Here is a 16992-nt window from a genome sequence, read left to right on the forward strand (position 1 = left end):
GGCATGGGCTCAGTTCTTTCAAAGCATCTGTCTGTGTACTGTAACAATTTAGAATTTAATTCAGGATGACAAAATAGAGGAAACCAAATTGCTAACAATCCATTCAAGACAGGAACCTAACGTGTATAGGTACCAGTCCTCTTTCTGGTGCACAATTATTCATACTTGTTGATGACCTTATAATCCAGATGTGTATATAATGTCCAAACCCAGGGTTAGCACCAAACTGATATATTAAATTTAGCAGGTCTGTCTAGATACATCATGCCTGCTATTCCCAGTGAAACCCTAATGACGAACATCCTTCCTTGTCCAAAACTCACTCTCTCATCCTGCACCTTTCACCCCTCTTGAGATAACCTCATGGAAACAAATTTAACAATCAGGCATTATTCTCAGTATTAAAGTTTACCTGCTTCACAGTATTTTCCCTCGTAGCGTGGCGGGCAAAGACAGTAGAGGTTTGAGTGATCGATTTTACATATGCCCCCATTTTGACAAGGGTTGTAAAGACAAGGGTTCATGTCTGTAAAATAAAATAGAATACAATAAATCATGTAAAGCTTCAAGTGATCAACTGATGCTGTGTGACAGCAGCTTCCTGGCTATATCTCCACTGTGCTGCTTGCACATTTACAGTAGTGTTTTAGACAGGGTTAATCTAGTGATATTTGTGTGCATAGCAATGAGTCATTTTTACAGAATTTATACTGGGGGTATCCTAAAGTCACATGATAGTCACAGCCACCAATGTCTTAGATTGATACATGTTAATTTGTCACTAATTCAGTGCACTGTAATTGGCTGCATTTGTCAAATAAACCTAACATTACAACCAGAACAAATCGAAAACAATGCTGTACAGAATTCAGTTGTCTAATCTGGTGGAGCACTGAGAGAAGCAAAGTATTAATGCATGTCCAGAATTGCTACTGTTTTTTTCTGCAGTCATTTTGGAATGAATAATGCAATGGATGAAATGGGTAATTAAAAAGAATGCTTACCTTTATATCTGTACCAAAACTCTGCCTGTAGAGAAGTACAGGAAAAATATTATTTTCTACAAAAGTTCAGCTTTTTGTCATTCTTATTGTTATTATGAACAACAAGTTCTACCACCATTCTGCAGCACCTCATTTCACGTCAGACTAATTGATGACTCGAAAGTCATCTGATTTTATTGTGTTTGGGTTAGTGCCTATTGCAAGGATCTGGCACTCCATCCAGGGTTTGTTCCTGCCTTACATCAAATGTTGCTGGGATTGACTTTGGCCTCTTCATGATTCTTGAGTCAACTAAGCAACAGGTAGATTTATTAACTCTTTCACTTTAACACTCATATCCACCAAGAAACATCTATGAAGAGACTCTTTCGTTATATCAGAAATTAGTTAACTAAGTTGGTTAATCCTATAAAATTTAAACCAATGTAATTAATATAAAACACTTCTGTCAGAGTGTCCAATAAGTCAGTAGTTGCAAATGTGCTTCTTTGCCAAAATCATATGTTGGAATAGCAGCATGAGAGTAGGAGGTGCCAACAGGCTTGTTAGATAGCTATCTCTGTTCTGACCAGTAACCTGGGTCCTCATGTATAAACGGTGCATACGCACAAAAATGTTGCGTACTCCTGTTTCCATGCTCACATCGCGATGTATAAAAAATAACTTAGCATAAAGCCACGCACATTTTCACAACAGCTAAATCCTTGGCGTATGCAAGTTCTCCGCCCGGTTTTGCAAACTGGCGGCACCCAGCGTCAAAGCAGTGCTACTGTTCCTGTGTGGTTCCCCTTTTTTTTTAGATCCACATCCCTGACGCAGCTTTATCAATACACTGAAATTAACCGCATGTTGTTTATTTGTTTAAGGCATCTGATTGTAATTAACCTGTAACAATATAATGGTCCACAGAATGGCCAAACTATTCCAAATACCACAGCTGCTTTAGCATTGTTACTCTCAAGTATTTATCCCACAGTATCTGAGTGTGGAATCACAGCTCTACAGCAGCTGATCGGAAAGAGGATTATCAGAATGCAGCATCAAGCATACGCTGCCTCAGCCATGCTAACTATTGAACTGCTCTCATACGACAAATGCTTCAGAGCCTTTTCTGTGCGGACCTCGCGGTTCAGAAATAGTTTCATCCCAAGAACTATAAATGCACTAAATCAGTCCATCAAGTGCTCCTTGTAGAACTGTTTGTACTTATTAGTACAATCACCTCACTGTAAACTTGTGATATAGTTATAATATTGCACAACCTGAGCCACTTTATAAATCGCACATTTACATATGATGACAATATCATTTTTAAGATGAAATGCAGCAAAATATGTTTATTGCATTATACAGATAAAATGTTAACATCATTTGAATAATCTATATTGTTAATAATTAAACATGTGAGGACACAGTGGAAACGCACTAGCAACAAGCTGATGCCCCGTTCAGGGATTGTTCCTGCCTCGCTCTGTATTCTTGCTGGGGATGGCGCAACACTGGAAGGATAGATGGACAGAATAATTAAACATGTACTACGAAGATATTTCAATGTTTCTTAAAGAACATTTGAAGAATCAGTGTTCTAAGCTTATAGATGGCTTGACATTTATTAAAGAGCTGAATGTATGACGATAGGGTACTTGGAGAAAGAAAAGGAAGGACAGGAATTGGAGGTTAGTATGTTTGAAAGAGAGAGCACTGCTGCAATATATTATTTCATCAAAGGTCGCACACAGCTCAGCAAGCATCTTGCAGGAGGCAGGAACAATCGCTGGAAGGGGCACTAGTTCATCACTGTCTCTGCGCCATCGTGTTCCCATGTTTAACAAAATGCTTTAATTCCTATCATCAAGAAAATTATATCAAGTATACATCTCATTATTTAAATTATTCAGAGAGCTGTAATATCACAAATGTAATGGATTCTGTGTCCTGTCGGAAGAAGAGAAAGCCCATTTAAGAAGCATGTAGTGATTCACACACACAGAGCACATAGAACAACAAATACAATACAAAGCATTTAACGTGCTACTTTAGTTACGATGGTATTTGAGAAACTAGTAAATTAAACGATTTTAAGATTTAAGTTTATGACGTTCTACTTTAATGACAAAATAAACTACGTGATTAAAGTGGAAATTTCAAGATTTAAGTTGACTTTTGGAGCTTTTTTCCCACTGTGTCCCTATTTTTTTTTAATTTTCTCTATACCCTAATAAGCTTCAATATGACACTCAGACGGTGGGCTATGACTCGCCTTTTCACGGCGACTTTGATATCTGACAACTTCTCTTTTATTTTGGGCACTGTGCAACTTTGTGAATTTCAGCTTTCGGGTTTCTCCGACACTCTATCTATCTATCTATCTATCTATCTATCTATCTATCTATCTATCCATCTATCTATCTATCTATCTATCTATCTATCTATCTATCTATCTATCTATCTATCTATCTATCTATCTATCTATCTATCTATCTATCTATCTATCTATCAAATATTTATTAACTCTTCCCTACCTATTTGTCTCTCTCTCTGTCTTGAATATAAAATGTAAGACTACACAGAACATCAAAGGAGCAACCTACATATAATGAATTTACATTATGATTTTTAAAAATGACAAAATTATAATGAATAAAACATGTTTCATGTCACAATTATTTTACTGATCAATTCAAAGTCTGAAGTTATAAAGGCAACCCCATTGGAGGTTGTTCTTATAGAACTCAGTACTTCTGTTACACTTGTGAGATGCTGCCATCTGTTGGTTGAAGTGGTAGTGCAGCTAAATCCTCTTATGGTCTTTCTCAGTTCTATGGACCACTGCTTTTTAAACTGTGTTAGGGTTCCAAGAAAGCTTACAGGAGTTCTGTGAGTCATAATGACTTGTATCAGCTGTAGCTTATGCAAAAATGAGTTGCAATAGCCTGCATTTGACGCAGCTCTGATTGCATCTGTTGCTGCACTGATCTGAGCTCAGCTAAACCAGAGGGAAGAGGTTCTGCTTGCTAAAGGTCTCTGTTATTTGATGAATGTAACGTTGAATTTGTTACAATGCATCTAGTGGTGTACATTAACTAAATTGAACATTTTCATATTACTATTTTTTTGGTTTTGATTTAATCTTATTAACAATACCAATAAACTAATCTACCAGATTTTTTTAAAAATTATTAGTATAATATTAAGTATAAGTGTTTGCTGGATTTCATGAGGTCAGATTTTAAGAAAGACATACACTTTCCTATCAAAAATGGTGTCCTTGTGCATTTTTTAACGATACAGACTGAAGCATAATGTTATGATACCCTGTAGGTATACAGTACTTCAGCTTTTGACTCCTCATTTCAAGAAACACATAAAACAACAGTTATAATAAAATAGAACACTCAAAAAAGAAAATTAAACTTCGGATACAAAGAATTGGAAACAACTTATTTGATAACTTCAAAAGTTTACTGACCAAATGAATGAGGCAGAAAAGAGAAATGAAGATTACAGTTTTAATCAACTGAACTTTTCTGTGATAAACAACTTGCAAAATTTCATTAGATAAATTTGAAGACTATTTTCTTAAAAGCCAGGACTGAAGAGAGGGGATTTTTTTATGGGTTATGGATCCATTTAATCTTAATAAACAAGTAAAGAATGATCTGTCCATGAGCGAAAAAGATATGTTGACTGATCTTTCACAGGTGTTTTGTTAAAAATGAAGACCTGTTAAATTAGTTAATTTGTTAAATTTGTTAGAAAAAATCCTATGACAATAAAGTAGGAGAGCAAACACCGTGCTCCTCACACCCATCCAGCAATTGAGCTAACCTTCACAAGAGAAGAAAACTAACATGAACATGAGGAGAACATGCAAGATGTTAATAACGAGAGTCAAATGTACTATAGGTCTCTGTAGGTGTGAAGAAACTGCACTAACCAATATACTTTTTGTGATGCGCAAAGCAGATGCATCTTTAGGATTGTGATTGCCAAGACTGTCATCATAATTGGAAAAGTAGGAAATCATACTACCAGAGCAAGTCTGGCAGCTCAACAAAATGCCCACATGTGGCAGGACATAAGACAAGAGGATTTTCTTTTTCACTAAAGATTTTTACTTAAGTACTAAATGACAGCAGACACATGCAGAACTACAACATGTAAAACCCAACAGACAGGAAGTAAACATCTTTCTTTGTGTGTCTGTGGCACAAAATGCAATTTGTTTTGTGAACAATGATGAATTCACTTCAAAGACACATGCAGACTTTAAAGCACGGTGCTTCATGTTTGCAGACTAAAGACAATTCACTAGCAAATCTAGAGAGTGCATGTGAAGGATCTTGACTGGCTTCTTCCATTCATTATGTAGACCTGATTTGCATTAATATAAAACACAGTAACCAAAGGGGTATACTTACAGTTTTTTCCGTGGTTTGGAAAATTTCTCTTACTTCCTCAAAGGAGCAGCTTTCCTCATAGCATTCTCTCTCCAAGTTGCCCGGGAGGACCTCTTCTAGGAAGTTATTGGCCCTGATCTTTCTGATTTTCAACACTTTTTCAGCTTCCTGTTTCTGTAAAAACACTGGTAAAAATAAAATTTATGAATGTATAGATCAATGAATGGAGTGAATGAGTCACAGTAGATTTCCAGCTCATCTCAACCATCTTTTGCTCTGGAACCACCGTATTTTACCTCAGCCTACCTTTGCCTGCTTAGTTGATGCGAAATGAAGTCATAGGACGAAAAGTGGAAAAATGTGAATTTCACTTAAGTATCACATTAGCACTGTTATTTACCAACATGCTGCAAAATATCAATAAGCAATAAGGCCCTTGATTAGTCAAAAAATAGATTGTGGTAATAATCGTCAAAGGACATCATTCATGACTATCTAACAGCATTGCTGAGAGTTTTACAGCTCTTTTTCTTGGTGTGCTAAAATAGAAGCAATGTATATCTCTCTTTTGGAGCCGTTTGGGGCATTGTCATTCTTGGCATGTTTCACAAAGGTAATAAATGAAGTCAGCTTTCTTGTTCTAATAATCAGTGGTTTTATGTCTGAGAGCTGCACTGCTTATTATGTGCTGATCCACAAGACTGGAGTATTCAGTGACAGCACAGTACCTTATTGACAGGTTACCCAGACAATCCTGTGTATCAAGAACTTTGAACCAAATTCAGGCAGATTAATATTATTAATATAGTAAATGAGTGAGAGAGTTGTTTTGGAATTAAGCAAAAGCATAGTCAAGCTGTGGCCACAAATTGGGATGTTCTTTGGCAGACCCCAAACCCTGAATGACAATGACAAAGAGATTAAACAAAGAGAAAAATGTTTTCGCGTATAAGGGCACAAGAAAACAACAAACACTAAGCAACATAAGGCCCAACTATGCTCTGTAGCTTTACCGCTGCTTACCTGCCTCCATTTCCTCTTCCTGATAATACTGGTATATCCTCCTCCATCTCTTTGTCAAGCAAACTCTTGCCCCAACTCCTCTCTTGGCTCCATCTACCAGAGGGATAGGAGGTTCTTTCAGGAGATAACTTGGGAGCACTTTTGGTGCTTGACGCAGTCTCCAAAGAAGCCTATTTGCATCATCCTCTTCACAGAAGTATGGCTCAGAGGCACCACTAGATTTTTATTTGCACTCTAATCATATATCTGATACTCTCTTACTGAATCCCAAGCTTCCCATTCCATTATTTATACATGCTTTATTCTTGACTGGGTGACAAAAACTCTTTCCAGTTCATCCATACCTGAGATGCATGAAATGTATCCAACACAAAGGAAGCTGAAGAGCAGCAAGCTGTATCTGCACAAGACCATTTTAAGATTTCTGCAAGGAGCAAAGAACAAGGAATACTGTATCACTACACCAAAGGGAACACTGAAAACAAGGAACACTGCTACAAGGTAATAACATTAAAAATGCATGTTAAGTCATTAGTAAGTGACCTCGCTGACAGGAGATTTGTATCACAAGCATTGTATCCTTGACTTTTCTGTTGTAATACAGTCTTGCTTCTTCATTTAATGTTATGGTCTATTTTTATCCTTTTATATTGGCCAACCTGGAAGTGCTTCAGGCTCTTCAGCCCACATGATCTTCAAGAACTTCCAGGTTAGTTGGAAACCTCATGTCATATGGCTCCTCCATTTTCACAGCACCCCATGGTGGCACCCACTGTACCCAACAGGACTGAGATATAGTTCTCCAAGTCCCATGGTGCCCTGTGGGAATCCGGGGAGCTGCCATTTAGTGTTCTGATGGAGGCAGCACCTAAAAGATATTGCCTTCCCCCATCCTTCCATTTCTTGGGCATCTTGGTCGGGTTGGGCAGGCAGTCGTCCCTTATAATATACTTCCTGTCTTGGGACATAAGTGTACACTGGCTGTGTTATGATGTGGTAGCGTGGGACTGGTATTACCATTGTTTGAAGTGGTGGCTCTGGACACAGCTGGAATGTCTGTTGTTTCTGATCTATCTGCAGATATTTTGCACTTTTTCTTCTATTGTGAAGATAAAAACACTTTGTAAATAGTAAAGAAAATCTCTTGTTATTATTATTTCACAGGGTCTCGCGTTTTGTGACTTGGGGAGAGGTGGGGGAGTCTCTTTTAAAGCTTATTTAGACTAAAAGCTGCACATGGCAAATTATGCAGGCAAAATTAGCCATGTGGCGCTGCGCTGTGGCTAGCAACTAAACAAGTGCACAGGGATCAGTATTATGTATCCAGTGGCAGTACTCATAGTACTCCCATTATAGGTAATGTACATCTTAGACGAAAATAATGATTTTTTTTTTTTTATTTAAATGCATGCTGGGACAGGGTACAAAGGCTGGATCAGATGGTGACATCACTCATGTGTGAAGTAGATAGACAGCGATCTTAAAGTATGCAACATGTTAAAGTTCAGTGCATGACTGATACAACTCTGTGATGTCACACTGTCTTTGCAAACATCATAGAGTGCTGGGAAAAAATGTTCACCTAAGACTGACGCAAAGTGAATTTCCAGTTAAATATTCAACAAACAAGGTTGTCAGTGAATACAGCATATTTGTTGCAAAAAACACTTTAGCTGAGTTTCTCCAATCAATACTAGTAAGGACCCTGAAATGCTATGTATCACAAGGTTCAGCTGCCATTTGGTAGTAATGGAGCACTGTTTCAAACAACCAACATCCAAAAATGTTGGCATTTCATAAAAAAAAATGGAAATGTGCTGTAAGAAATAAATACCACGGCAGTAACAAGTAACTAAGTGCAAAAGTGAAAGAAAGGCACATAACAATAGCAGAACATGATTCTAAACATCAAACCCCAAAAATAATTGTAACAATAAAAATCACTTTTTTTTTCTTTTTTATCTGGCCTTGTTGTTTCTGGCTTAGATGAAAGCTCTAGAATACCCTATAAAGATCATATTTATCTTACAGTACATAGTCAAACTCATTTCACAAAATTCACAAAAATTCACTTCCATATGTAAACAATGCTTTTGAATGCCTCTCATGTCAACCTGTGCTAGATAGTAAGCCTACGTCCAGCCTTTCCTAGGTACCTCAAAACCAGATATTCTCATTCACATTTCACATTTCGGTGTTTGTCAGTTGTTCCCCACTAACTAAATTGCATTAATTTTATCAACCAATTAAAAACTTTGGTAAGATTTCAGGGGATGAGGCGTATATGTCATGAACAGTGACTTGCTGATTGGGATACTGTTTCCAACACTATGCTCTCTCAGGTTGAATGGACATGTTCTGCAAATAAAAGGCACATACATCCTTATGTGAATCTTAACTTTGCCACAGACTTCAATCTATCGCGGATTTTATATGTAACCATATCTAAATATATATTGGATTTTTGCTGTTCGCAGATTTCTCTGGACATTGTGTCTTTTTATTTCTGGTACATGCTTCCTCAGTTGGTTTGCCCAGTTGATTTCATACAAAGGACACCATTTGCGGATGGCTGAGAAGCTACCCAATCAGAGCACGCAGTTAAGTTCCTGGGTGCTGATTGGCTCAGCGATGGAGAGCAGCATTCCCCCTCCGAGTCACTGAGCGACGAAGATTTGGCCGAGATAACCAAGTCAGCGAGTGAGGAAGATAAGGAACAAGAGGACCCAGCACAGGAAGAAGACGCAGGCCTAACTCTTGAGCATCTCGCGACCATTCTACGAATAGCAAAAGATCTCCAGACATCGGTTGAAGAATGAGACCCACAAATGATTTGTTCTTTGCAATTTAGAAATGCTCTTGACAAAGCCACGGAAGTGTATAAAAACCTGCTTACACAAATGAAAAAGCAGCACCAGCAACTGCCCATCACGATGTTCCTTACCCGCAAAACATCGCTTAGTACGCCTTCAGTGGAAGAAGCAACTCCAGGCAACAACAGTGGTGCTACACAGTCGCTTAAAGAGGCTCCTTTAGAAGAGCTGTAACACTCTCCTTTGTTGTGCAGTAACATTTATCTCATCGTTATCGGACAAGTTGTCGTGTCATTGTTGGTGAGTACCCATAACTGATTTTCTACGTACATTTAGTGTAACTGTAAACACATTTTACAAAATTTTTCTTGCATTGTACGTATTTATTGCTGGTGGCCTGTGTATCGTAATCGCTGTAACATATGTGATATTGGAGACGCTCGATATCTTTAAAATAACATTAAGTTTTATTGTTGTAGATTTTTCATTTATTTTTATATTACCTAATCAATTACAATGTGTTTAAAACTGTATTACATATTAAATAAAACTCCACAATGATAAACAATATGTATGTTTGTGCATAGTATATAAACAGTGTGTTTACTTACATAATTTCAATAAATCTTACCTAATATCTAAGAAAATATAAAGGGTTTATCCTGTATAACTGTGCAGGAAATGTTTATAAGAGTGTGGGAGAGTTTATAAGGGCTTAAAATATAAATATAAAAATAACCATATGAACATATGGTTTTTACTTTGTGGATTTTCACCGCGATTGAGGAGGGATGACTGTACATTTTTCTGTTTCTTACTGTCATTTTTCATAGAAATAAGACCAATTAAGTCCATCTGGTGAAACAGTTATCTGTGAGTTTGGCTTTATTTCACAACCCCAAATTCCCAACAAAAGTTATGATTACACATCTATTTTATTGCTATTTTGCTTGTGATGATCTTCCATAAAGTCTTCAAAGATGGCTTAGATATCACCAAGTCATTATGCCAACTAATGTCACATGAATGCATTTTGCTGGGTGTACAAGTGAGGGCATGTGATGTTATGACAGTCATTATCGCTTTTAAAGGAAGCCAGAAAACAGGAACATTAAGTATAACCAGCTCTTATGTTCATTTTCAACAAGTCAAAATGTGTCATTTAAGCAAATTATTTTGTTTCCTGTGTTGTTGCTTAATCTATTTTTTTGTTTGTGTGTAATTATTTTCAGTTTTGCTACACTAGGAAACATTTCATTCTATAGATTTTTATGTTTCAGCACTGAGATGTTTGTGGTTTCTAGTATCTAATAATGACTGCACAGGGTGGCAGCAGCTTTGAGAGAAACTGAAATCAGGAGGTTATCACTAAGTCAAACATTTCAAGTCATGGGTCAAACCCAGAGAGACCTAAAGTTAAGAAAACAGTGTTTGGGACATGTATCAAGACTCATAGTGCAGGAAAGTTCGATAAGGAAAAATAAAAAGAAACATATTGACAGTGTCAAATCTTAAGGTGTGAATCTTAGTTAATAAGCCGGACAATAGTATTCATAATCAGTAATTTAATAATAAAAGAGAATGAACACAAAGGTCTTTTGGAAAAATTCACAACCAAAAAGTTCACACCTTTACCTTTGTACTTCCAACCCAGTGATGTCATACTTCCATCTGACCGTACCTAATAAAGGCATAGCTGCCATCAACAAAAAACTCTCTTACTAGTGTAGCCCAAAAGAAAAACAATGTGTCATCACTAAAGAACGTTACTGATTTTTTAATGTTGGTAGAATCATATCAAGTACAAAAACAAATGTGACCATTAGATTTAATGACCTTTAAAAGACCCAAAATAAAAGTTTTAATAATATTAGAAGCCAAACAGAAATGATAAAAATGACAGCACTCACAGGCTTGCCCATAGGGATGTTGTTTTAGTTCCTTTCATATGCTTTTCTTTTTATGTATTCTCCTAATTGCTTTAAAACCCCTTTTTACCCTTGTATTGTTTCACCTGTTCAGTCACAAAGAGGATTTCCTTAGTGCTAATATGTTCTGTGATACATGTGTTTCAGAGACCACCTTCCAGGTTTACTGGAGATAAGCAATGCCACCCTGCTGCAAGAGGGGGCATAGTTACTAACATTCTTGTCTCGTAGTCACACAGCGCAGCAGCAAGAGGATGCCCACTGAGAGCAATTGACTCCATCCCTAATGGCTGAAGGACTATATAATAACAGACGCCTTGGCGAATGGCGTCTCATATTGGACACAAATTACAAACAGTGCTAATTGTTCTGTGCTTACCAAGATTATCTAGATTGTTTATTTTGTTCCAAGAGTTTTTTGTTTTTTTTTACAAATTTCTATCTTTGAATTCACTTTATATTCTTTAAACGATCATGAATTTATCTTTTACACGTTAATTAGTCAGGAAATCTTAAAATTGAGTAAATTATTTGTAAAATAAGCTAAAATAGCAAGGGTATAAATCTGTGCTCTTTTCTTTCATTTAAAACAAAAACTTGTTTAACAACACAGAGCTCTCAAAGATTCCCGCTAAAGACAACTAAGACTTCTTTTTAATTCAGTTTGCTTCTGCGTACGCCATTGAGCATTCTTTCGTTTGAATTTATTTATGTTTGGATTAAAAAGGGGTAACCCGACTAATACTCCAACACTTCCTTGACATCACAAATTTCCCTTCCACAGATTATATTGTACTGAAACTGAAGTTTAATTAAGTACCATTTCGTTTTCAGCATGGAAAAAAGCAAATGTTTCCTTAAAGAGGTTTTTGTTTTTTAAAAGAAGTGTCATGAACAAGTAAGTGTACAATATATAGAATGTTGTAAGATTTTTTGCCATGAACCAGAACACTGATCAGAACTGAGTGATCCATCCATTATTCAACCCTCTATATCCTAACACAGGGTCATAGGAGTCTGCTGGAGCCAATCCCAGCCAACACAGGGCACAAGGCAGGAACAAATCCCTGGGCAGGGCGCCATCCCAGGGCCACACAGACACCAAGCACAATTTAGGCACAAGGGACTGTGTGAGGAGCACAAATGGGGAGAACCAAACTGGGCAGGGTCAGGTCTCAGCTCCACTGCTCCACTGCTGCCTGAATTGAGCCAAAGTCCATCCCTCCATCCATCCATTTTCCAACCCGCTGAATCTGAACACAGGGTCACGGGGGTCTGCTGGAGCCAATCAAAGCCAACACAGGGCACAAGGCAGGAACCAATCCTGGGCAGGGTGCCAACCCACTGCAGGACACACACAAACACACCAAGCACACACTAGGGCCAATTTAGAATCGCCAATCCACCTAACCTGCATGTCTTTGGATTGTGGGAGGAAATCGGAGTGCCCAGAGGAAACCCACGCAGACACAGGGAGAACATGCAAACTCCACGCAGGGAGGACCCAGTAAGGAGACCCAGGTCTCCTTACTATGAGGCAGCGGCGCTACCACTGCTCCACTGTGCCGCTTGAAAGCATGAAATTCAAACCAAACAACATTTCCAAGAGGATTTTGTAATTATTTTGCAAGCCTTCATTATGAATGGTCTTAAAGCCCTGATGATTCTGCAATCCAGATCTCTGGACCTGTGCACTGTTCCTGCCTGCTTCAAGACCTCCACCATCATTCCAGTAGCAAAAAAAATCAAAGTCTCAGACCTAAGTGACTATAAACCAGAAGCTTTAACCTCTTTGGTAATGAAGACCTTTAAACACCTTATCACCTCAAAAGTGCTACAAAAAGATTTCCCAGACCCATTTTAGACTGCATACAGAGCCAGCCGTTCTGTGGATGATGCAATGCTTTTAGGTCTAAACTTTATGTACCAACCCTTTTGGGAAACCAGGGGCTTTTGTGAGAATCTTGTGTGTGGACTTTAGCTCTGCGTTCAAGACAATCATCCCAGAGCTCCCACTTAAGAAATTCACCCAGTTTAACCTGCCTAGTTCAATCTGCCATTGGATCACAGACTTTCTTACAGATAGGAAACAGTACCTGCGGTTGGACACACACATGTCTGACCCATTAACCCTTAGTTACTGGTGTACCACAGGGATGTGTCCTTTCCCCACTACTCTTCTCTCTTTATACAAATTACTGTACCTCTGGTGATTTGTTTGTCAAATGTCTTAAATTTGCACATGACATAACACTAATAGGTCTCATTTCAAACAATGATAAGTCTATATACAGACAAAACATTGTGGCCCCACCATAATAATTTACACCTTAACATTCAAAAAACTCAGGAGATAATCATAGATATAAGGAAACAGTCACCTGCTATCCCTATCACTTGCTATAAATGACACAACTGTTGGGATGACAGAGTCATTTACGTTTCTGGGCACTGTGGTATCACAAAACCTTACATGGGACAATAACATCACATGCATTATTAAAGTCCATAAGAGAATGTTCATTTTGCATCAGCTGAGGAAATTCAATCTCCCTCAAGCAATATTGGTCCAATTGTACACAACCATCATCAAGTCCATTCTGACGTCATCTATATGTGTTTGGTTTTAGCGCTCCTTAGTTGTTGTAATGACAGAGTTGATGGATCTTGCCGCCTTGTGGATATCAGACTCCATGTCTTGTTATTGCATGAGATGTCTTTACAACTCCTTACAGGCTCTCATAGTTCCATAGTATTGCGAGCGTGCCACATTTTGAGAGCCAATAATATGTGGCCTTACAGCTCAGGTACCTCTATAAAGGCTTTCCAGGTATGAGGAGATGAGCAGTAATCTCTCTCCTCTTATGTTGTGTTTTCAGTTCTGTTGTGGTGAAACAAACACGAGACATCAGACAGACGTACCTCTCTTCTGTTTATGCTTTCCTAAACACCTTTCTTTCCTCAGGACTGTATTGTATCCATTGAACCTTCAACTGAGCGCTCACATGTTGTCAACTCTTTCCACACATACACATACACACACACACACTTAAGACAATGGCAAAATTGTTTTAATATTGCACTGGGAATGACAAAGTAAATGACTGACGGATATAAGAGCACACCATGGTTGTCCCTAACTCTCTAATTTTACATAAAAGGATTGTGAAAGCTTAAAAAGCACTGGAAATGTTGTGTATTATAATGGGGAAGGAAGCAGAGTATTTACATTGAATTCTAATATTAGGTTGATGTGTTATAATTCTTGTGTTGAATTTGTTTAAATTTATGTTCTGCTTTCTTGGTTTTGGAAATCTTAATGTTAGCAACAGAAATGGAATAAATCAAATAAAATGCAGTAGTAAAACAGCAAATCTGACAGACTAATTTAATAAGCAAGTACAGCATCAGCTAGAGCATATTCTCTCAGATAAAAGTATTCACAATGCTATTTGTGTCCAGGTTCAGGTTTCTGAGGGTGTAAAGACAATGGTTCAAGTGCCTCTTCATCCCTGGTGCTCCTAGCTGAGTTCTTTGTTGCTTTGTTTTTAATGTCTTGTTTTCTCTGTTGACAAACCAAGATTCCTTCTTGGGACAATAAACTTGAATTGGTGGGGGCAAGGCAATGGTTTGGTAATGTTTTCCTGGCCCTTATTACAGCCCCTGACACCCACCAAAAATAACTGAAAAGTATGATATAGATAAACCTTATTGCTGCCTGAGATCACCCCTTCATAGCTATTCACATTCAGACACACACTTTGTAATGGATGGACAAAGTGGAAAGAGAGTCCTGACTGGGATAAATAATAGTCCCTTTCCTGGTCGGAAAGCCATATATATGGGGCAATGGAAGACTGCCTCACATGTGCAGGTTGTTCCCCCATGCATTGGGTGGCAGCATCCCTTATGGCAAGCCCCGGTATGGTTGCCTGCATGACAGCTTGAAAGTTGTGGTCCCATAGAACTGGCCTGCTGTCTTCATTTGGAGCTGCCAGGGGGAGCTAACGCAAGATGAGATTTCGAGTTTCTGTCCAACTTGGAAGTGCTTCCTAAAGACAAAGTTTTGTCATCGAAAGTACTCCTGGGTTGGGTTGAAATGGAGGCCCTCGACTTCACATGTTGAGTTTGAGCCTTGCGTGTAAGAGGGCAAAACTCACTGGGGTGGGTTGGAGGTGCAAGAGAAGAGAAGAGAATCATTTGCTGTACTGTGCTATGTAATAAAATAGGGACAGGACTTATTAAAGGTATTTTGTTGAATAAAAGACTAAGATTTGAACCCAGGATTGTGTTTGGGGTTTGTGGCACACCAGCATCCTTGTGTGATCATAACTTTCTGCATGATAATGCGCCATGTCACAAGACATTGATCATTGCTAAATGGTTCTGGGATCATGACAGTGACTTTTCATTGCTTCAGTGGTCTGCACTGTCCATAGATCTAAACCTTATTTGGGTTCTATGATATGAGGAAGAAGTGGCTGATTTCAGCAAGACAGTAGTCATTCAATTTACATCAGCCGCACATTGCATTCATTTCTGCATGTTAAAGTAGCAGAATCTTGTTGAATCCATACCACTGCTCTGCTTATACATAGGTGTACCTAATAAACTAGCAACTCGGTGTATATCCCTAGTTCAATCTGCTTCGCCTACACCATCATGTTTTCAACTACTGTTGCTTGTGCCATACATATAACAACTGCACAGATCACTGTTTGTAATTTTCTCCAATTGCGCTGGTATTTTACTTAATCTTTCACCACTCACCCCCCCTGAATTTCCATACCCATCCTCTCTATACGCATTACTGTCCCGTTCCCCTTCAGAATTACTATTACCTCTTCTTGCTCCTTAAATATAGGGTGGTCCAGATCTAATTATGCAATTTTCATTACACTATAACTTATTAAGTTTATTACATAGAAAATCACCCAAAAAATCCTGGACCATCGAGAAGTGTGCAAACTGACGACATGAAGAATCGTCTTTATGTCAGACTGGAATCATCCCAACATAAATCAAAGTCATCCAGACAACCTGGATCTGCATAATCAGATCTGGACCACCTTGTACTACTACTACTTTGTCTCCAAATCCATAAGCATGCTATTCACATCTCCATAGTTCATCTAACACCTTTGCTTGAAATAAATAATCAGTTAATTTTGTCCTGTTTGATGTTGTAAAGGATCAGATTTTCTTATAGACTTTTTTCTGGCTCTGCAGTGCTAATATTATTGTATATATCATAAATGTGAACACAGCTTTTTGTAACATTTGTCTGAGCAATACGTAAAAGTGTCACCATGTCACTGTGGCTCTTTATTGTGAATTACAAAGTCCTGTTTGTTTCCAGCTGGGATGTTCCTTCTGATTTCTACTAATGTGGCAATCCAACACAGGGCTGTAGCAACTTTGACAGCCAGGATATGCCTCATTAATAACTCTCACAAAAGTACATTTTTGATCTTGTGTATATCAACACTGCTTAGTAAAAATGACAAAATCTGCAATTAATCTAAACTATGCATAAAGTATATTCACATGCATCAACTTACCACCGATTCAGTTTGGATCTCAAGCCAGATCTTTTGTAAGCTGTGCAGAGTTGATGAATAACCTTCTTTTAAATATTTGCTTAGTCGGAAAGAAGAAACCAACTTCCAATCAGCTGTCAAGACTGATCTTTTTAATTCTGTTGGTTTTTTTTGTTTTGTTTTTGTTAGCCGGAAGTAAACATTTGACGATTCAAATCTAAGATGTAGATTTTAAAAGTATAGGTACAGAGGTTCAAGGCTGTTGTGCTTATGGTAGGCTTGTG

General features: G+C 38.0%; 1 protein-coding gene across 1 annotated transcript in view; it reads right to left on the bottom strand.

Moving 5' to 3' along the window:
• The window catches only part of LOC120535044 (coagulation factor IX), a 34623-nt gene extending 17631 nt beyond the window's left edge, over nt 1–16992 (bottom strand). Inside the window, exons 1-5 of the mRNA XM_039762561.1 lie at nt 16730–16992; nt 6772–6851; nt 5426–5589; nt 1005–1029; nt 413–526 (exon numbers count right to left, since the gene is read on the bottom strand). Of these exons, the coding sequence (XP_039618495.1) occupies nt 413–526; nt 1005–1029; nt 5426–5589; nt 6772–6841 (373 nt within the window). The 5' untranslated portion in view covers nt 6842–6851; nt 16730–16992. The remainder of the gene's footprint in view (nt 1–412; nt 527–1004; nt 1030–5425; nt 5590–6771; nt 6852–16729) is intronic.

This window comes from Polypterus senegalus, chromosome 1 (genome assembly GCF_016835505.1).
Source record: "Polypterus senegalus isolate Bchr_013 chromosome 1, ASM1683550v1, whole genome shotgun sequence".
NCBI lineage: Eukaryota > Metazoa > Chordata > Cladistia > Polypteriformes > Polypteridae > Polypterus > Polypterus senegalus.